At 39.6% G+C, this 26,676-nt stretch overlaps 1 protein-coding gene across 2 annotated transcripts; it reads left to right on the plus strand.

Annotated features, from left to right (window-relative positions):
* Positions 1 to 634: 634 nt before the first annotated feature.
* On the plus strand, positions 635 to 22,603 carry ccdc6a (coiled-coil domain containing 6a). 2 transcript variants are annotated; one of them, XM_061745350.1, is made up of 9 exons: positions 635 to 1,051; positions 2,338 to 2,487; positions 9,989 to 10,117; positions 13,143 to 13,246; positions 14,955 to 15,115; positions 16,994 to 17,150; positions 18,982 to 19,082; positions 19,952 to 20,070; positions 21,363 to 22,603. In XM_061745350.1, the coding sequence occupies exons 1-9, from the start codon at positions 800 to 802 to the stop codon at positions 21,561 to 21,563; spliced, it is 1,374 nt and encodes a 457-aa protein (XP_061601334.1). In that variant the 5' UTR covers positions 635 to 799; the 3' UTR covers positions 21,564 to 22,603. The 2 variants fall into 2 exon arrangements, with proteins under 2 accessions (XP_061601334.1, XP_061601335.1); XM_061745351.1 differs by having other exon boundaries at positions 19,994 to 20,070.
* The last annotated feature ends 4,073 nt before the right edge of the window (positions 22,604 to 26,676 follow it).

Raw genomic sequence — 26,676 nt, forward strand, 5'->3', positions numbered from 1 at the left:
CGTAATAGAATAAAGTCGTAATATTATGAGAATAAAGTCGTAATATTATGAGAATAAAGTCGTAATATTACGAGAATAAAGTCGTAACATTACGAGAATAAAGTCGTAACATTACAAGAATAAAGTCGTAATAGAATAAAGTCGTAATATTATGAGAAAAAAGTCGTAAAATGACGTGAATAAAGTCATAATGTTGCGAAAATAAAGTCGTAACATTACGAGAATAAAGTCGTAATATTACAAGAATAAAGTGGTAATTTATGAGAATAAAGTCATAATATTACGAGAATAAAGTGGTAATTTACATCTTCTCCCTGTGTTAAAATGAGGAATATCTTGTGAAGTTATATTTATATATATTATATTATATATTACGACTTTATTCTCGTAATATTACGACTTTATTCTCACAACATTATGACTTTATTCTGGTAATTCTACGACTTTATTTTCGTAATTTCCATTTTTTTTTTTTTTGTCTTAGTTTGGCCCTAATACTCCGTCGTAGTGGGCACCAAATGTGTAGGGGGGTCCGTGTCCCCCCCTGGCCACCCCCTGGTGGTGCCACTGCATCAATCCTAACACAGGCTTGTGCTGCTCCCGGTCAGTACCGGAGACATCCCGGCGGGGGCGCTGTGACCGCGTGTGGGAGCAAGGTCACGCAGCGTGCTATTTTGCTGCGTGCACTGCTCCAGCCCAGCAGCGTCGCAGCTGCCGTCGTGCTCCCTCCCTCTCTCCAGCCTCCCGGAGCCTCCCTCGGCTCCACAGCAGCCCCGCACCGCCCCGCAGCGCCGCAGCCATGGCGGACAGCGCCAGCGAGAGCGACACGGACGGCGCGGGCAGCAGCTCGGCCACGCCGATGCTGTCCTCCTCCAGCTCCGCCAAGCCCAGCATCGTCATCTCGCAGTTCCGCCTGGAGGAGCTGACCAACCGCCTCGCCTCGCTGCAGCAGGAGAACAAAGTGCTGAAGATCGAGCTGGAGACGTTTAAGCTGAAGTGCAAAGCGCTGCAGGAGGAGAACCGGGACCTCCGCAAGGCTAGCGTCACCATTGTGAGTAGCCTAGCCGAGCTAACTAGCCGCTGCCGTGCCAGCACTTTAGATACAGTGTCAAGGAAAACAACCCTGCTTTACTGACACTCTGGTGCAAAAATGGTCAAAGCTGTCACTTTAACTGCGCGGTGTGTCACTTTTATCGGGTGTTTCACCAGCAGCTTGTGGGACGTGTTGTTACATTAAGGCTGATTTATGGTCCTGCGTTAAATCGACGCAGAGCCTACGACGTAGGCTCTGCGTCGATTTAACGCAGAACCATAAATCAGGCTTTAGCCAGGTGGTGGCAAACTAGTCTGCTTTGTTTTGTTTCGCGAGGATAATGCCGCGTTCCATTTTTCCTCGGAAGTCGGAATTTCCCAGTTCCTAGTCGGAATTTTCAACTGGAACGCCCCTCGAAGTGGGATTTCCTACTGGGAAAGTGGGAGAAGCTTCACCACCCCCGAGTTACCATTGCAAGAAGGCTGCCATTCCCAGTTCCCAGTTCCGATTTCCGAGGTAAATGGAACGCGGCATAATCTTGCTCAACGTTCCCCAAACGGCAAGTATAACGGCGTTAAAAGTGTGGTGGACACGTCCTTATACAGGTTAGTTGTGTGGTGTCTTTATTCAGTCACGTAAATACACAATATTAGACATTGTCACCACGTTATAAGCAGCGGAGATGTGGTGGGGGTGAAATATCTGAGCAGCCAGATTGGCGTGGACTGATGCGTCATATGGTTTCATGGTGGGATCAGCAGCCACAGCTTCATAAAAATGTGTAACAGATCTGCTGGATGGATGAGATGGAGAGTCTGTAGGCCAAACTTAGCGAGCAAAATGCCACGCTGTTGACAAATCAGCCTCCCTGGTCCCTTTACACACTCAAAATCATTAAGACAGACTCATCTTTCACCTTGACAACGGTTTGTTATCGTTAAAAAAAACAGACTTATTCTCCCTTAGTGCTAAAAAGATTTAGTCTTAAGGTGAGTCTGAATTAGGGATAGGTTATGATACTGGCAAGGACAGATGTATCATCACTCTGTAATCTGTCCCAACACATTTCTCCATGTCTCATTCGCCCCTTCAGCATAAGTCAGCCTGTGCCGCAATGTCTCTTGAGTCATTTGGAAAAATTATGCTTCCTCTTTGGCTTGTAGATCTCACTGCAGCAGGCTTTGATTGACTGGTGCATACGCACCTATACTGACTGATTTAGTATAAAGATAAAACATCGGACTAAATATACTGTGTTTTGCTAATGATTCTTTTGCTGTTATCCCGTGTATTCGTTTTCGCAGCAAGCAAGAGCTGAGCAGGAGGAAGAATTTATCAGCAACACCTTGTTTAAGAAGATCCAGGCTCTGCAGAAGGAGAAGGAGACCTTGGCAGTCAACTATGAGAAGGAGGAGGAATTTCTCACCAATGAACTGTCAAGGAAACTCATGCAAGTAAGTGCTCGGGACAGGGTGGGGGAGAAAAACCTTGCCCGAGTTGTTTGTACTAGACACAAAGGGGACACTCTCCACCTTTTTTGTGGATGATTAAAATATAGTGTTATGGTCTGTGTTTTGTTCATGCACAGCTATGCAAAGTTGGACGTGAAGTGTTCTCGGATAAATTCAGTGTGAATATTAATGCACATGGTTCTGTGAATGACTAACCGTTCCTTTTTGTTATGTGCCCTGGTTTTTGTTTGAAGCCTGGAAAAGTTCAATGTGCTTTCACTGTAGCTGCTAGCAACTCCAGATGATTCCCAAACTGCTCTACTCCTCTGGGTTGTTTATTTGGTTCAGATGGTTTTCCAAATTGTATTCTCTCAACTACATACATGCATACTTGCTCTCTCACTTTCAGTGGTTGGCTATAGGCTGACTAATGGTTTGTTGATACCAAAAGAAGGAATTTGGGAAAGGACACATGCAGTTGTCAGCAGACCCTGCCTAAGGTCATACACATGTAATTATTTGGGCTATGGTTGTCATCTTGCTTCTCACTCAACATAAAGCTAACTTGTATTTGTCACTTGCCCAAGGAGTTCTTATTGACAAATTACAATAACATTTAATACATACTTATGGTTGGTAAATTGCACGAATGTTGACTTTTATTTTAAAGTTTTGTTTAAAAGAAAAAAGACAGATAATACAATGGCTTAGTGATTTGAATCACTACCCCAAATTCAGCAAACCTACAGACTTTCTGTCAGTTCCGTGTCATTTGTGTACACTCTACAAATATCTTGTAAAACACTAATACAATTTAAATAAGTATACTTAAAGAAAAAGCAATACTTTTTTAATTATGAAAAAAAGGTTTATCCATCATTTCTGCATTGCACATATGGTTGTAAATGGGTCAATTTATATCATCCCATTAAGTATACCCATGTCCTATAGGATTAGGCAGATGGAGCAGTAGGCTATCTCTTAACAGCAGTTGGAGTCCTTCACTGTTAGGGATTTCTGCTAATTGACTGGTCAGCCTTGAAAATTTCATTTGGTAAACGATTAACTTTTCAATGCGATGAGTTTCCTTATAGTAATAGAGTAACTTCCTGGTGCTGCACTGTGGTGTTTGCTCTCTGCCCTGATGAATTTTTAACTTGTGTGTGTGAGAGAGATGTAGATTGCTTAAGTCTAATGTTCAATATGAGTCCAACCTCTGAGCAGATGATGCTATATAGTGTTCTTCAACCCAGGTAATTTAGGTTCCATTGGCCCAATCCCAATTCTCCTTCACTCGCCCTTCTTTTCTCCACTCGCACTTCTTTTCTTCCCTAAGCCCTAAAAAAGAAGGGGGAGATTTTAGGGCACTTGAGATCTAGGGCACTTGGCCCAGGTGCCTGTCCCAATTCTCCCCCTACCCCTCGTTTTCATCCCTAACCTGATCAGGAAGCTGAGAGCCAAAAGCTGTTTTAATTTCAGCTGTAGCGCTGTTAATATGGCACTTTATTAAGTTTTAATATTTTTTCAGGTATAATGGTAACCTTAAGATCCCCAACCGGGGCTCAGTTTATCCAAATAACGCCTGTTAAGAAATTTGACCCGATGTTTTCGGAGATGAGAAGAGCCGCCGCCCCCGGGGAGCAGCCTCAGCTCACAGCCCGAGAAGAGACGTGATCGCTGGGTCAGGCTGCTCCGTCAGCCCCGGGAGAGACACTCTCTCCCGGGACGCAGCTCTGTTGAGAATCACGCCGGCTGAAATAAATCATTTAGGAATATGTTGGTTTAATAGATGAAATCTAACAGTTGTAGCTACGCCTGTTAAGAAATTTGCTCCGAAATTTAGAGATTTCTGTCTGCCGGGTCCGGAGCTTGGGTCCGCGTTAAATCGACGCAGAGCCTACGGCGTAGGTTGCGTAACCTCCGCCGTAAGTCTGCGTTGGTGTAACGCGGAACCATAAATCCCTTTATTCTGGCGTGATCTTCCGCAACTTTATCTGAAAGTGTGTAAATTACCCAGATAACAGCTGGATTACTTTGTGGTTTCTGAAGACTATTATATCAGAAACATCCAAAACAAATCTGACGAGTCACAGGATTATTTCTCTCTATTTCTCTGAGACCAGTCTGCCTGTTTGCCTTCGGTCGGCGAGTCAAATCGACGCAGAGCCTCTTTTTTTCATACCCCCTCGCTCGCCAAGTCAGCATCTGAAATCCCTCGATCCGTAGGGGCTATTCTCAGCCCCTAGCCCTCGTTATGCCCCCTCCCCCTAGGTGAAAAGAGGAATTGGGACACCACTACCTTCACGGGAACGCGCAAAAGTTAGGGTTAGGGAAGAAAAGGAGGGCGAGGGGGAGTATTGGGACGCACCCATTGTCTTGAATGTTTTAGAGGTTGCTCTGGCTCAAATGAATAGACCATTGACAGACTTGTGTACACCTTTAGGAAAAGCAGTAATGCAATCATTTGAATCAGAAGTGTGATGGAGCAGAGCCACATTTAAAACGGAGGACAGTGGGCCTGGGACCACATTTGAATAATACTGCTATATACCATCATTATATAAAAAGAGTTATTCACTTTCTGTAGTCTGCCAATTTAAACTTTATTAAAACTATAATGATCGTATGTAGGTCATCTGATGAAATCTTTTTAATTACGTGAAGTTGTTGGATTGAAGTGGGCTGTTTGGAATGTTATGACGCTCATCCTCAATGTCAAATTACTGCTGTTTTGGTACTTGAAGGACAGCAGAAGGAATATGATACCACTGCAACACGCATATAAGTTGAAACTCTGATTTTTTTGATTTTTTTTTTTTAAGTCTCAGCTAAAGACCTGAACAAGGGCATATTAATGTCCATCCATGATGTTTCAGCAGGTTACCATTGCCATCTGTATTCTAAAAACCTTTTTTTAGATATGGGTAACATTTATGGCTTCATCAATCTCTTAATTCAGTTGCAAGACATTCTTTCACTTTTCCATTAATTATTCTCACGCTTTAGTGTGGCACGCCTGTGAAAGTGATGGAGAGCAGTGCACATGCAGTATAATCCAGTTGTATGATTGTACAGTATGTCAAGAAATATAATGTCTTCAGGGATTCTTAGTTTTCTGAAATCATGTATTGGCATTATAATTCATATTGGTGTGTCAAACGTGCAGTGGCCTTGTAAAGTGTATCAGTGGTGAATGGAAACAGCTGAAAAGATCTCTTTTCTACATGTTTAAGCTTGTTAAACGGCATTATACTTGGGAAGTTTTGTTACGCTGCTTCAGCAGCATAGTTATCGACTTGAGAGAAGGTGTGGTCTTTTACTGGACCAGGACATGGTTTCCACTGTCATCACTGCACCACCACACACAACTCTAGTTCTCCTAGCGCTACAGTTCTCTCATTACGGATCTTTTCTCCATGACAATTCATGGAGTATTTTTTTCTTGTGTATACTGTATATATTTTTTAATTATATATATATATTTTTTACTTTTTTATAATTTTTTCTCTGTGTGCAGTGTGTTGTCTGTACTGCTGCTGCTCAATGTGGATTTCCCCATTGAGGGGTGAATAAAGGAATATCTAATCTAATATCAAGCTAACAAGCACAGTGCATTGTATTACAATCTTTGGTTGATTTGAAAACATTTGGAAATACTCATATAACCAGTGCGAACAAGCTTTAGATGCAGGTAAGATGCTTTTAAACACAGTTTAGTTTCACATTTGGCTTAAAAGGTAGTGAAATAAAGAGTAGACACTGCAGCATAATCCTAGATAAAACTATTGAGGAGGAACATTTGGTCCGCACTAGGCTTGGGCGGTATCCAAATTTTGATACCGTCAAACTTCCTCCACATTTTACCCCGGTATACAGTATTACCGTGACTAATTAAAAATGACGACGTAAGCCTCAAGTGGTATTACCAAACTGTTGGCTTGAGCCTTCACCGTTCAGAAACTGAATACCAAACACTATTACTGAACAATAACAACATAACATGCTTAATATTAGCAACTTTTATTTACAACAAATAGAGCTTATAAAAAAAGTGCAAATACAACAGTCGCGCACAAATCAATTTGAGCGAGCCGGCGCTGTTATTTCAGCGCCGGCTCGCTCTTCTGCGCTGCCGACTTGACCTCCCGCTGCAGCGGGTCGTTTTTGCAGGAGGGTTCCCAGAGACATCTTTTTTCGTGGGGGTTCAGGTTGTGCCTCTGTCTCTTCGATTCTGATGGCCACTGCTGCTGGTGCTTGCCCCTCTAAGCTCACGATCTCAGCCGTAGCCTCTGCGTTGGTGTAACGCGGAACCATAAATCAGCCTATATCCTCCGGTAACGAGGGTCGAGGAAAGTGCTCTTTCGCATTAATTTGCGCACTGAATCAGATTCATACTTGGCCTCCAGCTTTTTTAGAATTGCAGTTTTTATTGACTTTGTTAGTTCGAGGTTGTTTTCTTTTTTGCTGCGACCTGCCATCTTTCTCCCCCTCTCTCTCCCAGTGCGCCTCTCTCTGCTCCGCGCTGTCAGGTGATGACATCACGTTCATAAACTTTATGGAAAGTCTCAAAATGTAGGCTAAAACATATTCAACTATTTAAGTAAAACTGAAAATTCAACCACACAAGTGCTACTGGACATAGAATAACTTTTAGGCATTAAATTACTTTTATTTGATATTTAATTGTTATCTCTTTTATAAGTCCATTGCATTTTTTCATGACGGTATTGAAAATGATACCGCTGCTATTTTTAGACACCGACAGTATACGGTATTACCGTAATACCGCCCAAGCCTAGTCCGCACTGTTATTTAACATTCACTTTGCCTCCCCTTAAATTGAATGACAAACTCAAATATTCTTTAAATACCGTCATTTATTAGCATTTCACGCCACACATCACATGCCATTGCGGCATGGAAACTAGAAAATACATACAAATCATGAATGAGAAAAGAATACAAAACATTTTCACAAAGAAATATCTTTCCAGTGAAATAATAGGGTTTTTGCATCTTAGAATTTTATAAGATGCCATGTAAACAAACGGGCTATTATCCCAATGTATCCCGCAATAAAAACTGCAAAAAAGACCAATATTGTTGACCCAGAATAACTTTGCAGTTATATCAATTAACCTGACTCATGGCAGCTACATTTACACTTAGATACATCTGAACAGCTGATCATATACCCCTGCTAATGTGGACGCCTTTTCCTTCATGTGACTGTTGCAGTTGATACTTGTGGTGAAAGTGATACACGTATATATCAGCCGACCTAGTCAGATTCCCATTGCAAAGTGTTCAGGAAAAGTACCGGAGAGCTTATCCAGACATGACACCAACCATTTCAGTTTCCATCTGATGAATGGAAAAGTGCAGTCTGAAACATTTGAGTTGAACTCTTTACTGTGTGATAAAAGACACAGCGGGAATGATAGTTATTTATCATAAAATATGAAGTTCTTTCTATGAAGCAGATTATACATGGTATTTCATGATTAAGAACATTTGCATACCTCTTCCTGCAATATCAAAAATGCACTAGAAAACTAAAGATGCCATTTAATACACAGCACTGTGGATTGGGAGTTTCATTGCTGAAAGTTAAATTGTGTGTTAATTTACAATCTTTGGACGTGTCAAAACTCAGTAACTTTTTTTTTCCTTGTGGATACTGCAGAGCACTCTATATAAATGTAGTTATAAGTTATTATACGTCAGTGTCTAAGTCTTTTAGTACTTTCTCTTGGAGCGTAATGGAAATGGTTATTTTTCCTGTCTCAAGCTTTTTCCTATAGATGAGTTCATCTCCTTTTCTCCTTAATGAGTAATCACTTATGTAATCCATCCCAGAGATGTTCCATTTTGACTCGGTGCTGAGCCACACCCAATTTTTATCCTGGTGTCTTGCCAAAGTTCTGTGACTACCAAAGCATTATTTCATCCTTTTTTTTTCCTGGACAGTTTATTCCTGAATCCTGTAAAATTGATTCTTTGTGTATCGTTTATTTGTAAAGTTCTAAGGAAAAGAGTATACCCTCCGTTTTTTTCCTTTTTATAACTAAGCTAAAAGTCCACATGCAGTGTTTGAACTAAGTACACACTGATTCAATAGGCATTAAGAGGATAAGTAGCAGTCAGGTGCTGCATCTTAAACGCACTTTACTGAACATCAGCAATTGTCAGCACCGCCATGACATTTTGTGGGTGTGGAGCATTAAGATGTGTACAAATCATGATGCCAAGGTGGAAAGACATCAGTAGTGGTTTTAGAAAAGCAAATGCTTTTGCCTTTTAAATCTGGCAAGGTTCAACCTTGCAGTATTAAAAAAACATGTCCTACTTCTCAGACTCTACAGGCGTAGCACTCTACAGGAATATTACATGTTTAAATTTAAGATACTGCAGTTTGAAAAAGATTTTAAAGTTGGGCTTGTTTGCAAGAAAAAGAAAAAATGACATGTCAGTGCAGCTTTACTAAGTTGCATCTAAACAAACATTAAGCCTTTGGAAGTGTGCATGATCATCATATATGGGTAATGTTGGTAATCATTACCCATTGGTGATCTCATATCCATAGAGCAGCAATTAATAATTAAGTTGATTTATCCATCCATTAACTTCTTTTATGGAAGCTATACAGAGAGGTGCTTTGCATTTTTCATGAATCAAATCCAGCCATCGTTTTTGTTACACCTTCCATGTTTTTCATTGTTTCTGTAGTGAAATTTCAGCTGTGTCACAGCTTACACAGGCACCTGATCTCTGCAAGTTACAGGTGGACAATCGTTAACATAGCTGAGCTTGGAAACCCTTGTATGTTCTTTTGGTGGGCTGCATCGAATCATTGTACCAAGTGCAGCCTATACTGTACTGTCTGTTGCACCTTTTGTCATCCAGTTGCAATTACATGTCTACTAAGACCTGATTGTGACATTAATGTGGTTTTATACGACATGTCAACACTATTGAAATACTGCGGAATGAAGTCAAAAGGGGATGTTTGTAAACCAAAGCCCACAAACCTCGATGAACTGAAGCAATGTTGTAAAGAAAAGAGGACCGATTTTTCTTTTTTTTTTTTTTTTTTTTTCTCCAACAATGCGACTGAAAACTTCAATGAAAAGAATATAACTTAAAGTTATTGCTCCTTAAAAGTGGTTATATAAACTGTTGAATCATGATACGTATTTTTCTAAACACTGGGTTGGGGTTTTCACTTAAGGCTTGTGTTTGTTTTTTATGCCCAAATGCATAGAGCCTTAATAATGAAAGTAGGTGTACTTTTGTATTTCACATGACTCTTTCTTCAACACACTTAATTCTGAGATCTGACTCCGATGCGCTTGATCAGGATCATCAATAATCCAAAGAATGTATCTGGATCACTGATTGTCTCTCTTCCTGTGCTTTGACTACTCTCCCATCTTTTAAATGTATTTTACTCGCGTCTTCTTTTCTGCTCATTCACTTCTTGTTCTTTTTTTTTTCATCTTAGCTTCAGCATGAGAAGGCAGAGTTGGAGCAGCACTTGGAGCAGGAGCAAGAGTTCCAGGTTAACAAGCTCATGAAAAAGATCAAGAAAATGGAGAATGAAACCATCTCGAAGCAGCTCACCCTGGAACAGGTATCCTTATTTTGGTAACAGACCCCAGCCATGCTTTTGAAGCTGTTCAGAGCAGCTGATTTAGTAGAGGTACCCATTCTGTCACAAGCCAACCTCCTCCTCTACAGGATGTTATTTGAAATCAGTGTTAGAGCTTTATACTACCCATTTCCGAGACGCAGCAAATGTGTCATCTGAATGTGGTCGGGGATAAACATGTCGTAATATCCTGCACATTTTAATGACTCTCTGAAAGACATGTTTTCAGGCTGAGGCAGAAACAAACACAGGATTCTTTTGTCTCTTGTTGGTTTGGTAGGCCCTTCAGTCAATTTAATATATGTCCACTTTTTTCTTTGTAACAGAGTTCCCAAGTGTATAAGTATGCTTGCAAGGGCACACTCGTGCACATTGGGCTCATATAGGGCTGCAGAAGCAACACCACACATCATCAGTTGGTGTTATGAGACTCAAAAGGCTGAATCAGTTGGATTTCTCCTCTGATTGGATACATTTTACAGCTTCTTTTCAGTCTAGTATGTTGAGGTGGAGTCAACAACTACAAAAATATTAATTCATTTTATAACTTGTTTTGGTGGTTATATTACTCACACAACTTGTGATCTAAGCATTAGGCCAGAAGATGTTGCACTCTACAATGCTCTTTTATTGAACTTGAATACATTTAATCTGTGACCAACATACCACTTCCTGTTTGAACCTGAAGCAAAAGGCTCCATGGTATGACGGAGTGTTGGTTAACAATAAGCTGTTTCACAAAATGGTGATAATGAATAAAAAAAAAAAAAACAGATTTAGGTGAAGGGTGTTTTCGTTTCGAGCATTTAACTTTGATTATCAAGGTATGTAAGATTTAAGGCTGAAGGTTAGCGCAACTTTATTCCAGTTGATCTTCAACTCAAAATAAATCAAATAATTTATTAACCTAACATTTATTTACTTTTATTGTAAGAAAAATAGATTACTATTTAACATTACTGATACTCCGCATTTACATCGAGCTGAAGTGTCTCCTCATTCCGTGTGTGGTTTATAGTTCTGTTAAATAGTACAGTGTTTGTTATCCTGATGGTTTCCAAGATCCAAGCTGAGCACGACAATAGCTGTCTTATCAAGCAGTCACAACAGTCTCTTAAATTAAGCAGTGTCTGAAGTTGTTGGCAATATAATGACTGCATAACAGTCTGGTTCGAAACAAATCTTTGCTTCATATTTCACAACAGGTTTTTATCTTTCTATCACATCTTTTAGATTACCTTTGAAAGTGTAGGTGTCATAACCCAGACAACAACATAAACATGTTTTTCTGGAAGAAATGTTTGCAAACATCTGGTTGCATTATTGTACCAGAAAACTCATTTTAGTTCACTGGGGAACCAAATATGTTGCAGGCACAACAAAAAAGCAGCTGGCATGACACAGACACTACACCCTGGTAAAAAGAGAAGACGAAAATGGGGGAGTTGGGGGGCGTAGGCGTATTAATCAAAAGCTTTACATGGATAAAAATTCTCGAAAGTCAGCATGTCAGAGCTTGAGATAAATCTCCTGAAAAAAATGTAACAAAGCTTTATCAGACAACAAACACAATCCGTCCAGCAAAAAGATGAGTTAAGTTGCTCTCCAGCAGAGTTATTATAGTTAACGAAAACCAAGAGTAAAACTGAAACTAACAATGAAAAGTAAAACTAAATAAAAACTAAAATCAACAATGTGAAACGAACTCGAACAAAATAGTATTGCAGCTAAAGTTTTTCCTTTTTGTTTCGTGTCTTTTTTTTTCTAATTAGTCAAAAGAAAGAATAAAGGATTTTTGTACCGTATGGTGCTGTCAATAAACGAAAAAAATCTAGGCTGAAGAAATCCTGAGTCAATACCTCCTAAAAACTAAGACTAAAATGAAATTAACTCTAAACTAAAACTAACCAATTTTCAAGACAAACTACTGACGTAATTGCTAAACTGACATAATCGAACAAACTGTAAATTACATTTTAAAAATTTCTATTAAAGCTATTAAAACTCTGGTACCATTTTTCTTTCTCAGGATTAAAGGAAAAAATGTTTAAACACCACATTGAGTAGGTACATTTTATCTATTTAATTCTACTCACTAATTTAGTATGTTTTAGGTATGATTTGGATCTATGTTGTCTTTATTTGAGCCAACAGAAGTTATAAAAGTGTACATGTGAATCGATTATTTACATGGACACAGCAATGTGCTTACAATTGCCCTTCCAGAAAGTAGTCACGGCTACTGTATTTATATTCATTTCTAACCAACAAACTATGCCTACAGGGAAAAGGGTAGTCATACTAGTTTCTTCTTCTTTCTGCTGCCCTCAGTCTTTCCACTAAAACCAGGAAGGGATAGCCTATGGTTTTAGAGATCATTGATCACACATTTTATTGGCACAGACTTCAGCCGACAAATATAATGAAAATATCAAGAAAATTGAGAATACGCACATACAAGAATGCTACCTTTCAATGCTGTCAATGTAATTTTCTTGTCTCTTCTGAAAGCCATATTCAGTTTTATATTTTGGAAAAATAATGAAATTACAAGTTTTGTTTTTTTCGAGTTTAAACATAAACCTATTCTGCACATCTGACTGCTTTAAGCCTGCACCAATCCCCATTCAGCTAACGCAGTCTCCAAAGGGGGAGTTTTGCCAGCATTTAGTCTGTTTTGTGAAGTGGCCTTGATAACGAGGGAATATCAAACAAGAAGGGAGATGTTGGACAATATCTGACATTTCTAAAGTGTTCAAAGTGTACGTCACAAGCCAGTATGATAGTCAGGAGGGTGGGTCAGACACGTTCATCACCACATTTGTGCATAACCTGTAGGCATGAATACTTTTCTGCTAAAGGGTACTATTCTGTGTGCTCTTGGTGCAAAAATGCTCCTTCTAAATAGTTTTTGCTCTTGCAGGTACTGTTTTATGAGCTTCCATCACATACACTCCTCGGTTTTCATGTTCCTCTGACTGATACTTTGATTTTCTGTGTTTGACAGTTGAGGCGGGAGAAGATCGACCTTGAGAACACATTAGAGCAGGAACAAGAAGCCTTGGTCAACAGACTGTGGAAGCGTATGGACAAACTGGAGGCTGAGAAAAGGTAAAATTATATATTGTATGGACTATTTCATACCACGTCTCACAGCTGAATGTAAATCTTGTTTGAAAACAAACTTTATATCTAAGATCTTATCAGGCAGAAGACTTTGTTTATTTTTTCCCCCTGAAAACCTGATGCACATTTGTCTATTCTTAATACTGCAAGCTGAGCTTCACAGTGGCTAAGGTTAAGGGTTTGGTTAAGGGCTTCACAGCCCTTAACCCCGACAAACGTGGGAAACTGGGAACTGATTTAAAAACAAAAAAAAGAGAAAAAACCTGATGCAGATGACCAGAGAGGTCTGGGAGGTTAATACTGGGTCAGGAAGTCACTGATGTATTTTGTTCCTAGACCATTCTTAGCTTTATAGACCAGCATCACAACGTTAAAGTCTATCCTCTTATGGACAGCCAGCCAGTGTAAAGACCTCAGAGCAGGAATGATGTGGTCCACTTTTTTGGTCCCAGTGAGGACTGGAGCAGCAGAGTTCTGGTTGAGCTGCAGTTTACTTTCTTTTTTTTTTTTTTTTGACTTTCTTATTGCCATAATGTGTTTTTTCCGAATTTAGGTCAGAGTCCATCACTACACCCAGATTTCTGACCTGGTTGGTGTTTTTTGGGTGTGTAGATTGAAGCTCTGTGGTGACAGTAGCACCACAGTCACCACAGAGCTCGTGGTGTAATCATTTCTCTTTGGCTCCAAAGAAAATTACCTCACTTTTGATTTGTTTAACATGAGAAACTTGTGGGGCATCCAGTCATTAGTCTCCTGAATACATTTACCAAGAGCCTGTACAGGGTCTCGGTGTCCTGGTGACATTGTAATGTATATCTGCGTGTCAACTGCATAGCTATGGTAACCTAATTTGTTGTTCTTTATAATCTGTGCCTGTGGGAGCTGTAGATGTTAAACAGAAGTGGTCCCAGGTTGGAACCAAATGTGTATAATTGTATACATAAACATTCATATTTTAGTTATTTATTTGTTTATGTTTAAAAAGAAGGATGTAGATGGATACATTTTATATTCATGCTTAGTTTAAAAATTATTTAAGGCTGTCAACCAGTTTGTTGCTTTATCTTCAAGGTTCAAGGTTCACTTTATTAGTCTCCCGTGGTCTCGGAGTAAAAGGCCACAATGCTGCAGTACAGACAGCACATTAAAAAACATCTTGACAGTATACTGTTTTCTAGCAATAACTTTGAAAAGCTGAAAGAAATATTACAAAAGCTCTAGTATAAATTGTGAAAGTAACCATACTTTTGCATAAGCATGGCTTAAATCATTTTGTTGTTGACTTAAAGCAACACCAACAATAACAAGCACCCTAAATGCCTCTCTCCAACTAAAAAGAACTTTTAAAGTTCTACTGTGGGACATTTTAAGATGATATAGAGGTGTAAATGCAGTCCAATAATCCAAACCGGTTGTTTTCTTATTGTTGTTGTTTTTACACAATAAGACTAATTCTAATAATCATGCAATAAAATGGCTGTTTTTTTTTTGTTTTTTTTTTTAAAGATAACTGGTGAGTTATGACAAATCACAGGTTTTAGAATTGTATTTTTTGTTAGAAAATGTTCTTTTGAAAATGTTAAATGTTGGTTCTAAAAGCTCCACGGTCTAACCCAATTGGAAATGTAAAAAGCTTGGCATTATATTCATCCCATTAACAATAGCATTATATTTGATTGGTTGTTTTAACTAGAATCCTTCAGGAGAAGTTGGACCAGCCTGTATCCGCTCCTCCCTCCCCAAGAGACGTTTCCATGGAGATAGACTCACCAGAGAACATGATGCGGCATATCCGCTTCCTGAAGAACGAGGTGGAGAGACTTAAGAAAAGCCTGCGCACCACTGAGCTGCAGCGTAAGTTTGTCCTCATCTTGTCACATGATCCAAGAGACGAGTCCAAGTGTTGAATATGGATGTGATTGTTCAAACTGATCCTCAGATAAACGGACAGGAGCATTCATTCAACCCCAAGGCTGGTCTTGTTTTACATAGACTAGGCCGAACAGGATACTCTCTTGCTTTGCTCTCACTGATAGTTTGCAGCCATCCTTGGTACAGATTGTCATCAGCAACCTTTTTGTTTTATTTTGGTGGTGGTTTCTCCATAAATTGTTGTCTTAGCTTTTTTTGTTCTCAGCAAATTATTGCTTCCCAGTGACTGTTTCAAGATCTGCTTAGTGATTGGGGTGTGCATCTCTATATTAGTATCTCAACATTACACTTGCTTGGGCCTCATAACATTTATTTTTTGCTCTGTACGTATACAGAGCTTGGGCACTCAAGTTTCAGTGATATCCAAATTTAATTTCCAATCTCTTCATCATACAAACAGAAAATACAGTAACTCGGCTGTGTTAAACCCAAATACAACAGAATCCATCAATGATATGATTCCCAACATATATATGGGTTCTGTAATTGGTTCCAAAGAAGGTGACACTTAACTCTGACTCTGTGTTTTACTTATTTGGTTCTAATTTATTTAAATTAATTTCTTGAATTACAAAAATATAGTGAATTTTATTTAGCAGTTGGGTTTGTCAAACCCAAGTGTGAATTAATTGGTGGTTGTTGATTTAGGGTGCTTTCACACCTGTCCTGTTTGGAGCAGTTGTTCCGAAACAGGGAGCGTTTCCCCCTAAAGATCGATTTGTTTGGTATATGTGAACACAGCAATCGCGCTCGGATGCGGCACAAAACAAGAGAGCCGATATCGCCTAGGAGAGGTGGTCTCGGCTCGATTCCATTCGAGACCTGGAGCGGTTCGTTTGCAGTGAGAACATAATCGACAAAACTCCATTCATTGTGTATGTGCTCCCGCGCAAGGAGAAGAGTCCGCGCAGCCTCCACCCCCTTCTCTGCTATTGGACACAACTTTCTTTCTTCTCCCTTCTATCTCTTCTCCCTTTTCTCCTATTGGACGTGCCGAGATGTCGTCACAGCGCGGCCCGGTGAAATTAAAAAATGTTTAATTCGGCAGACAGGCGCCGCTGAGCTCAGCGGCAGAGTGGTCCGCTCTTGCGCCGCGGGAGCACATACACAATGAATGGAATCGCCGGCGGCGGTCTGCGCTTTGCGCCCTCTCTGTGAAAGGGGTTATAACCATTGTTGTTTTTCCCGGGGTACGGAAGAGGAAACTCCCGCGTTCATTTCTGACCAATGAGAGAACAGCTGGTTCGCGCATGGCATTTGTTAACAGCTTTGAACCGCTACAGACGTTTGCCTTGTGAAAACAGACGCCACAAACGAAAAACGACTGTATCGATTTAGCTCCTGAATGGGAACAAAACAAACGGGCCACAGGTCTGAAAGCACCCTTAAACTCCTGACTGTAATTTTATAGCAGTTGTGCTTTGGTTCCACTAGAGGGAGATGCAAGCTCAATGTTTAACACAGGCTTTGAAAAGCTGGGTTAAGTAACCAGATGCCACAGACTGTTCCTCATTGACTGTCTTATAATCTGTTAATCAAGAGTGGAATTGACCTACTTATCAAACTTGATGCAACAACAACATTGTGTTTCACAGACTAGGTTACATTAAGTGAAGCCATAGCTGTATATGAACTTATACAGGTGGGGGAAAAAAGTGTATTGGTTTTGTGTGGGGTGTTTCCCCACCCCTTCTGCAAATACAAGTACAGCAATTTGAACTCGCTATGTGGTGATGCTGATGTTATCCAAGAATATAATGGAAACAATATAACTCTGATCTCATTTGTGTCCTCAACTAGACACAGAGAAGCGGGCTCAGTACATAGAGGAGGAACGTCAGATGAGAGAGGAGAACATCCGGCTGCAGAGAAAGCTTCAGAGAGAAATGGAGCGCCGGGAGGCCCTGTGCAGACAATTGTCAGAGAGTGAATCCAGTCTGGAGATGGACGATGAGAGGTAAAGGATGCTGTATACTATGAAAAAGATTATCACATCATTAAAGGCAATGTAAATATGTCAGTGGGTTAATCGTTTATTTTATTTTTAATGTAATTTAAGAGAAACCACATTATTGGGCCACTGAAGACAAATATTTAGCTACGTTTTTTTTTTTTTTCTTTTCAAATACATACTGCATATTGTGATATTCATTAGGCACTTGCCTACTGGTGTTCTATAACATTTCTGTAAATGTGGGCCATCAGTTTTACTCCCTCGGCCTTTACATACTGGCCCATGGAAGAGAGGATAATCCCGTTAACGTGTGTTCTTACATAAATGAGGCCGGCATTTCGGAACCAAAGTGTGACTCCACAGCGTGTGCGTGAAATTAGACTGAAGGGGTCAGTCATGTTCATTGCGCTCATATTAATAATTTAGAAATAGCTCTCTTCATATTGTTATGCCAATTTTTTTTTTTTTTTAAGAGGAGTGCACAATTGTGGAAGAGAGGTGGTTGGATGAGAGAGTGGTGTGTGCGTGCAGCGTGCTGATGTGTAGAGAAGCTGACTTTGAAGGTTTGAACAGTGTAACTACCGGTAGACAGATTTAGCTGCATGAACAGCATCAGTACAGTCGGTAAAAACGCTGCGGCGACTCCAGCTGGAAGTGTCCCAGTCTTCCGCACCAGCTGCTGTTTCATTTGTGAGTGGGTTTTAAGTAAGAGCCCTGTTCGCCCTTGGAGGGAGGTGCAGCTCTGTGTCTATGATTGGCACAGATACAACATGATCGGAAGGTTGTTAACTTCACACTCGGTGGCTGAATGGGGCGATGGCCCTTACGTATGGCATGCTGAGCTGGCCCCGCAAATAACTTCCCACTGAGAGTAAACTTAATTTATTCCTGATATCAGTTTTTATCACTATCATCCTAACAGAATGCAATTAAGTTTTACTTAAAAAGACATATGCATAAGGCTTTCAGAGGCCCCCACTGACTTTTAATGCTTTAGTCCCTGAGCATGTTGTTTCTTTCAGTAGTGGGAACAAGCTAAAACAAGCTCAAACAATTGCATGATTCTCTTTCAGCACTTGTTTGGGTATCTCTTCTGCGACACCCCCATAACATTTAAAAAAAAAAAAATGGATATGAATTTATGTTTGGCTAAACCCTCCTTTTTTCTGTCTTTATTTATCAGATTAGATATCTAAATAATCTCTGTCTTTGGAAATGTTTCAAGTGAAGGGTGTGGTAGCCTTTTTGACAGTACAACCTGCAGGCATACAAAACATGATAAGCAGATAACAAGTGAAAGTAAGAGTGTGCTATTTATATCACTTGGCAGCCGTAACATGAGGAATAAGAGACGTGTCAAACATGACAGCGTAAGGATATACGCGATTCCTTAAGGCAAAATGAACAAGTGTAAACAAAGAACCAATTGATAAACCTAACAAAGAACCAGTCATTTGTGCATTGCAGGCTAGCTAGCATTGTTGTAAATGCATATATACCTAAAAAAGATAACTGATTAATCTTTGGTGTAAACTGCATTATATGCTGCTCACAGACTTGCATCTTGTATGAAGGAATGCATTTGATTGATTATTGTGATTTTAAGAAGTTGAACAAAATGCACCCAAGATGGCTCAGTGGGTTGAGCAAGCAACATTTATAGAGGCTATTGCCCTCGTGCAGGCAGCGCAGATTTGTGTCCTGGCATCCTTGCGTGTCTTTCCCTCTCTCTCTACCCATTTCCTGTCCACTTACTTTCAATTAAGGCGACAAAAAATAATCATCTAAAGACAAAGAAAATAGGTTGAACAAAGTGTTAATCTTGTCTCATTAGGTACTTCAATGAGATGTCTGCACAAGGTTTGCGAGCGAGGACTGTGTCCAGCCCGATCCCCTACACCCCGTCCCCGAGCTCAAGCCGACCCATATCACCTGGTAAGTGCAACACAACAGTACCTTTTGATGTCAGTTGAAGCAACTTAAGCTTTCACACAAGCTTTGTTTGTATCACAACGGTTAGCTCATCCCGTAACGCCCCCAGCTTGAACCAACTCATATCACCTGTGCGTGCAAAACAACAATAGCACATTTGATGCTGGTTGATGCAACTTAAGCTTACGCACAAGCTTTGTTTGGGTCACAACAGATAAATTATGTGTTCAACTGCCACAGCGTTGTGCTATTTCTCACGTCATATTTTATTTGGCTATTCTGTCAAGATATGTTTAATCTTATATATTATTATAAACTGATATGATGAGCTAACACTGAAGATGCAAGACCTTTATTCTTACTTTTACTTCTACTATACCTTTTTTAGATGCATTTTCCTCTAAGTACCGGTACTTCTTTTAAGCTAGTTTACTTGATGTAGTTGCTTCGCAAAATACATGTTGCCTATGTTTATATTTTTATTTCACGTAAGAAACAAGGTTATAGCACTCAGCAGACTGTTTTCATCATGGTACTACATAGATACAAGTTTTTCCTTGTGGTTGAAGCAGAGGAAGACCGTCTGCAGAAATGTAAAGTTTTAATTTAAAAAAATGCTTCAAGTTTTCTTGTAGTGCTCAGGGGAAAAAAACTAAACCAGTCAGAGAGGGTGATGTAACTGATGGATTACAAAGGGTGGGGGAGTGTGTGTTTTGTTTTTGTTAGTATTTGAAAAATGTTTTTGGCTAAGATGAGACTTCAAAACAGATGAGAGCAATGGAAGAAAAAACAATTTTCTGCCTCATTTGAATTATAACCCCGCTCCTTTTCTTTCACTTTAAAAAAAACAAAAAAAAACCCCCAAAAAACAGGTCTCTCATATGGGACTCACACAGTTGGTTTTACTCCTCCAGCTACACTGTCCAGAGCTGCAATTTCCCACTACAACACCCCTGCCCTGCACATCCACGGAAGCTCTCATGCCGTAACAGTAAGTAACATCTACCTACACATTTCTTTTAATTGTTCATCTGATGGCAAAACAGGAATAAACAATAACTGCCATGTACGACTGGGGGAAAAAAAAAAAAAAAACTCAAGGAAATAAAGCATTACTTCTTCTCTTGTCAATATAAACATTCTGCTGCATTTACTGAGTGAGATGTGCAGAACAAATGATTCACTAGTTGCATGTTCTTCCCATCTTTTGTTAAATTTAAGTTAAATTTGCAGGCTTGCCTGCAGGTAAGCATACAAATTTATCTTATATTGTTAATAGTACACACCCCAGCCTTTTGGATGTAATGTAACATGCGGGTCATTGTTTTTCTGCCCTTTTGCGTATGTAGCAACAGTACCCAGTCCTTACTTCTGCACGATCCTACGTTGGTTTTAAACCAGACTGAACACACGTGTGAATCAAAGGTGTGGAAGAAGAGTTCTGTTTGACCTGACCGTTCTGTCCTCACTCATTACTCCCTAGTTGTGAAATAGCTCACTCCCTCTTCTTCTCTGGAGTACTGCCATTGTGTAATATTTAGGTCACTCTGACTTGAGCCGTAACTGAATCAGAAGATGACATCAGCTTATTTGTCAGCCTGCTGAGTTTTTGGGTTACTTCACAAGTATGATTGGGTGAAGCTCGCAGCATTCAAGTTCATTTTTCACCCGCAGATGTCATAATGCACATCACACAAGCTTACGGGTAAAGTGAACTCCTTCAGTGCAAAAAGTATGCTGTGATTTTAAAGAACAAGTTTAGTGTTAGTTTTGTCTCCCTTTTGTTAAACCACTGCTCTCTGTGTGCGGTACCACAATATACTTTGGCCTCTCTCGCGCTCTCTTCGTCTGTCATGCCCTATATCCATTCATATTGTCTCGTGGATGGTACAGGCTTAATGTCACATGTCTGCATCACCTCGTAGCCCGCCCAGGAGTTGAACTTGGAAATTACTTGGAATTGAGAATCTAAGAGAGATTAATTTTTTCCCTCTGCTTTTACTAGATTTGCACTGATTTATGACCAGTTGCTCAGTGAGAGAAACGTAACTAAGAAAAGTAACTTTGCCATACCCACTCCTGGTTTCTTTGAATTGTTTGAATGGAAACCATGACTTACAAGTTTTTTTTGTTTTTTTGTTTTTTAGGATTTCAGATTAACTTCTAATTTGTTTGTCAACTCACCTCAAACTTATGTTTAAATGACTAGAATGATACCATAATGTTTTGAGTTGAGGCTTATTTATCTCGCTTTCTTTCTCTCTCTCTCTCTTTCTGAAACAGAGGCCCTCCCCAAGAAGAAGCACCAGCCCCGACAAATTCAAACGTCCAACACCCCCACCTTCTCCCAACACACACTCTGGGGCCCAACAGGCTCAGCCTCCACTTCCCCCACCAGCCCAGCCCATGGTTCAGTCTATGTCCTCCCCAGCAGCCATGTCACAACACGCAGCAGCACCACAGCAGCCTCCCTCCCAGCCTTAACGCCACACATGGTCTCTGTCTTTGCACACGAGTGCGCCCACTGAATGCCACGATGCTACCGCAGCAACTTCCATCATTACCAGCTCTGGAAGTGAAGTGTCCTACTCTTAACAAAGTCCGCAAAAGACTCCGCTTCAAAAGGTTTATGGGGAAAAGAAACAAGATGGCACCTCGGCCTTGATGAAAGGAAGCCGCCTGCCAAATCCTCATGTGGCGTTACTTAACTACTCTTAAAAGGAATGGATGGACTTGAAAATAATTGCTTCTGGGATTTGTAGGATAATTATTTGTTCTACTTTTTTTTTTTTTCCTTGCTTGGGACTTTAGCCGGTCGGAATTGTTGTTGTGGCGCTTCTAAAATAGCACAAACAGCACAGTCAGTATGTTTCGTGGTGGCGTTTTATGATAGGTTGGATGTTTGGATCACTGGATGGATGTATGCTTACAGAAATGGTTTGACAGATGGTCAGTTCTTTTCATGCCTGTAATATGACACTCGATAGCAGTAATGTTCTCCACTCCAGCTCACCCTTTTGTCTTTGAAGCAGTGTCAACAATTCATCCCGACCCCAAGTTTATCGTGGCTTTGATTAAGTCAGTATAAAAAGTGTCATAGAAAACCGCTTGGAGTTTCTCCATTATAGGGCATTGATCAAACGATGCAGCATTTATTTTGGTTTCTGAGAACATTTCAGAGCTGTGCTGCTTGGCTCACTTGAAACGGGGGGGAAAAAAGCATTGATGAGGATGGACACTGGTACATAAACCACAGATAAATGTCGCCTTTTGGGGTGTTTAAAAAAAGAAAAAGAAAAAATAGTCTGAGGTGTTACAACTTAGTCATGTACTTGGTCTCTTCTCTGATCTTCTCTCTCTCTCTGGTGTATTTCTGAAAGCTTCTATCATTCTAATGGATATTCCTCATCAGAAAAAGAAAAAAAATAACGCTCTTTACACTAAATATACATACTGCTAAAACATTCTAATTGAATGGTACTGTTGAACTAAATTTCTATGTATGATTAAAGCTCTTGAGATGATGACACCTGTTTTTAATTGTCAAGTTTATGAAATGCTGCTCATTTGTTATACGAGACCTGTGATAGTTTACAGCAAACCTGGAAAGCAATCCTTTTATTTATTTTTTTATTTCATTGATAACCTATGTTTTGATGGCCACGTTGAATTTAGCAGACCCTAGCATCTGTACAGGCTCCCATTTGACATTTATCTTTTTGTGTGTTTAGCTATACTAGAAGTTTTTGTTGTGGAAATGATGCATCCGACCATACCCCAACAGTAGTACATGGAAAATGTTTGTGCCTTAAATAAATTTGCACCATCAAAGCCCACAACTTCTGATGGTACCAAAAATCTAATTCTTACGTAAGGAAAATTCCCTTTATTACATTTAAGGATTGGTGTAACTTTTTCCTTGGTGCATTTTAAACAGGTAAGCTTTGTGTTTTGTACACATGTAGGTTTAAGTTGCACAGGTATAAACATAACTGCATGGAACTCTAGGAATCACAATGGTACGGTAAGAAAAAAAGGATCAAATATTTTTTAGTAAAAACTGTGACCCATGTGTGGTAGCTTTAGTCTTCTTTTGAGACCTGTTCAAATTTTTAATTTGCTGACGACCAAAAAGCTCCCTGACTATTGTTATGCAACTAGGTCATGTGATGTTCTCTCACAACAGTTGCATTGAATCTTGATTCTGTGCCACTATCTAATTTTCACGTAGTTGATGTGATTGTAACCGGTTCTCACTGGATACTGGAGGAGTGGTTTCCATAAATCAATCATTCCAGGATCATTTAACATGGTAAACCTTTGTAATGTGGGTGCAATAACAGGAGGTGGGAGGAGAAAAGAGCAAGAATGCTGGCCCCGCAAAACACATTAGGCTTGCATTAGGTCATTATGGGTAACTGCAGCTCATTCACACCAAGTACATACAGTCAGTTTGAACGCAACAGAAAATACTCCAAACTCTTAAAGATAACATGAGTATATCTTTGTTTAAACACTTGCTGAGAGTTCTGATATGGCTAACGTGTATCGTGTGCGTTCCTACTGTGTTGCAGTGTTCTCTGGGCAACCTAACCTAATCCAAGCAGGAATCTAGGCTGGAGGCTCTGGGTGGCCTTTCACCTCAGCAGATCTGTGGAGCTAGGCAGCCAGATCAGGAGAGATTTATCCAGACCGCAGGGTGACTGTGCATACTTACACCTGCCAAGCCTCTTACGGAAGAGAACAGCAGGCTGCGGCTTCTCAGGTGTCACAAAAGTTCTGGACAAAAAGAAGTCAATATCTGGTCAGCTCATGTACAACTGCTGGGAATGTGCATAAGCTAAACAAAGTAGAACAGGCAACACCAGGTTAATTTTATTTTTTTCACCTTTTAAAAAAAAAAAAAAAAAAAAAAGTTTGATCTTTTCATCGATTTGTTTGATCTAAAAGGAATTTTTTTTTTATGCATAGAACTTTATTCATCCCCAAAGGGAATTCAACTGTCCAGCAGGTCATCAAAACATTAAAAACAACTACACTTCCACTCGGACAATAAAAGCCCATTAATATTAAAATAAACATGAAATAAAAGGTTAATGGCATATAAAGTGCAAAATAAAATGTAGGCCAGTTGTAGCAGAGGTGAAGGTGTGTGTGACTGAGTTCAGGAGGAGTTCATACTTTCTAACATCTTCTGATAAGCAGTTTGACCCCCCCAACACACACTCACACTTACACACACTTACACAATTCTCATACATCTTCACTGTACAAGGTTTAAAGGAAGCATATTATGCTGACTTATCAGAATGACTTATCCTGAAATTGTATGTTTTAAGGTCAAAACATAAGGGTACAGTACTTATGCTCGCTTTCACAACCCAGTCTTTCCTAGTGGGTCAGTTCAACATTATTCATAATGATAAACAACTGTATACTATTAAGTGGAATGTCAAAAACAAAACAGTTTTAAGTTAAAGCTTTACTATAATTTAAACCTCATGCAACAAACGTGCCAATTAACAGTATCATTAACCTAGAGCTTTACAGTTTTCTAGGCCAGTAATTATTCAGGTCAACAGCCACACGTATATATTTAGCTTCCAAATACTTTTTGTATCAGAACATCATCAAAGCTTCCGTTATTGCTACGGTAGCTTGGAAGTGTACTTTTCTACGTCGTGAGGGGGCAATCTTAATGTGGGGACACTGAGGTTTACACTTCATTTCCCCACATTTGATGATGTAGAAAAAAGAAGAGAAAAACAAAGACTTAACATTCATTCCAGCATTCAGTTAATAATCCATCACCCAAACACCATCAGATTCTTACACACCGCCTCCCACGTGCACAATATATCTAGTTGAAACTGGTCTGGAGCAGCCTGTCAGAGTCATGCCAATGTAGAGTACAATTAAATCCACTTCCCTTGTTCTTTTTTTCCCACTTATTTTTCAGGCAGTGGGAGATTATGAAGTCTAAGTCCTTAAAGTAACGCCCTTCCTGGCAGCACATCTCATTTATGGGGGGAATAAAAAAAAAAAAGCAAAGTTTGTGAAGAATTTTATCTTCACTTGGTGTGAAAACCTCTTTGTTTCTTTTCTTTGATCACTCCCACATTCTACTCTGCCTCTCCAACGCCTCTCATCTTTCAAGTCCACTTTTCCATAAATTCTTTCTCCATCACTTTTTTCAGTCCCGCATTATACTGCAGAGCCTGACCTGGTTCGTGTCTGACCTCAGGTTATGAGAACAGGGACAATCACACCGCTGATATGGCTTTATGATTTTCTTGCAGTGTGTCAATGAACTTTCTTCTTGTTGTCACACCATCCAGTATGACTCACTGACAAATGGGAAAGAAATGATTAATTTAAGTATTTCCTTTACCCATCCATTATTTTATTTATTTATTAGTAGCCTTTCTCACTTAAACATTTCCAGGTGCGTATATGTGCTTTTGGGGCGAGTTACATGTATCATAGGCAGTGGTGGACAGTAACAGAGTAAATTTACTTGAGTACTGTACTTAAGTACACATCCAGAGGATTTGTACTTTACTTGAGTATTAGATTTCTTTGGTACTTATTACTCTTACTTGAATACATTTCTAAGACAAATATTTTTACTTTTACTCGAGTAAATTTCTAGGAAGGCTGAAAAGTACTCGTTACTTTCAGGTCTGCTCTTTTTTCTTCTTCAGGTTTTATATAACATTGTGGTTCTAAAAGCAGCTGGTTTCAAAGAGTTAATTCTCAGAAACAAGAGTTAAAATATCCTTAAATTAATTTAGAAAAAATATACTAATTTACTGATGTGGAAAATAAGAAATTTACTTTTACTCTTACTTTTACTTAAAGTAAATTTAAAAGCATTTACTTTTGGATACTTAAGTACCTTTAAAAGCAAGTACTTTTCTACTCTTACTCGAATAATATTTTGACTGAGCTACTTTTACTTGTAACGGAGTACATTTTGACCAGTAGTATTTGTACTCTTACTCAAGTACTGGGGTCGAGTACTCTGTCCACCTCTGATCATAGGCCACTGAAATATTATATTAATTTCATTAACTGACAATGCATAAACTCTGTGGGATCTAATATCTTGGATTTACCCATTTCAGTAGTTACAAGATAATAATACCAGGCTATGTCCAGGTGTTACATCATGTTTCACACTGCGCTTATCTTTTTTTGTTATCTTTTAACGGCCAGACAAGCATTGTACCTGATATTTAGGTTATCATGAGAGATAGGGACATCGATAGTGACTTTAATCAAAAGTTTTGTACATGTTATCCTGCAGTCTTGCCTCAGCAGAGAGGTGTCTGTGGGCAGTCGCCCTGCTGCTGCTGCTGCTGCAGAGGGATGTTATTACCATCCAACAACCGGTTCAGACCGGACTGTTGGCAATATTACCAATGTTACTATACCAACACACTAGTTTGAGAGTGGGCTCTTTTTTCCCCCCTTAAGTTGTTACTTTATATGTCAAGCTGTTCAGAGAAATAGAAGAGAAATTAACGGGCACGCTTGGCTTTCAACTACTTACTGTTTTCTGATAAGATACATTGAGTTAAAGGCTTGATTTATG

Source organism: Cololabis saira, chromosome 17, assembly GCF_033807715.1.
Source record: "Cololabis saira isolate AMF1-May2022 chromosome 17, fColSai1.1, whole genome shotgun sequence".
NCBI classification, from domain to species: Eukaryota; Metazoa; Chordata; class Actinopteri; order Beloniformes; family Belonidae; genus Cololabis; species Cololabis saira.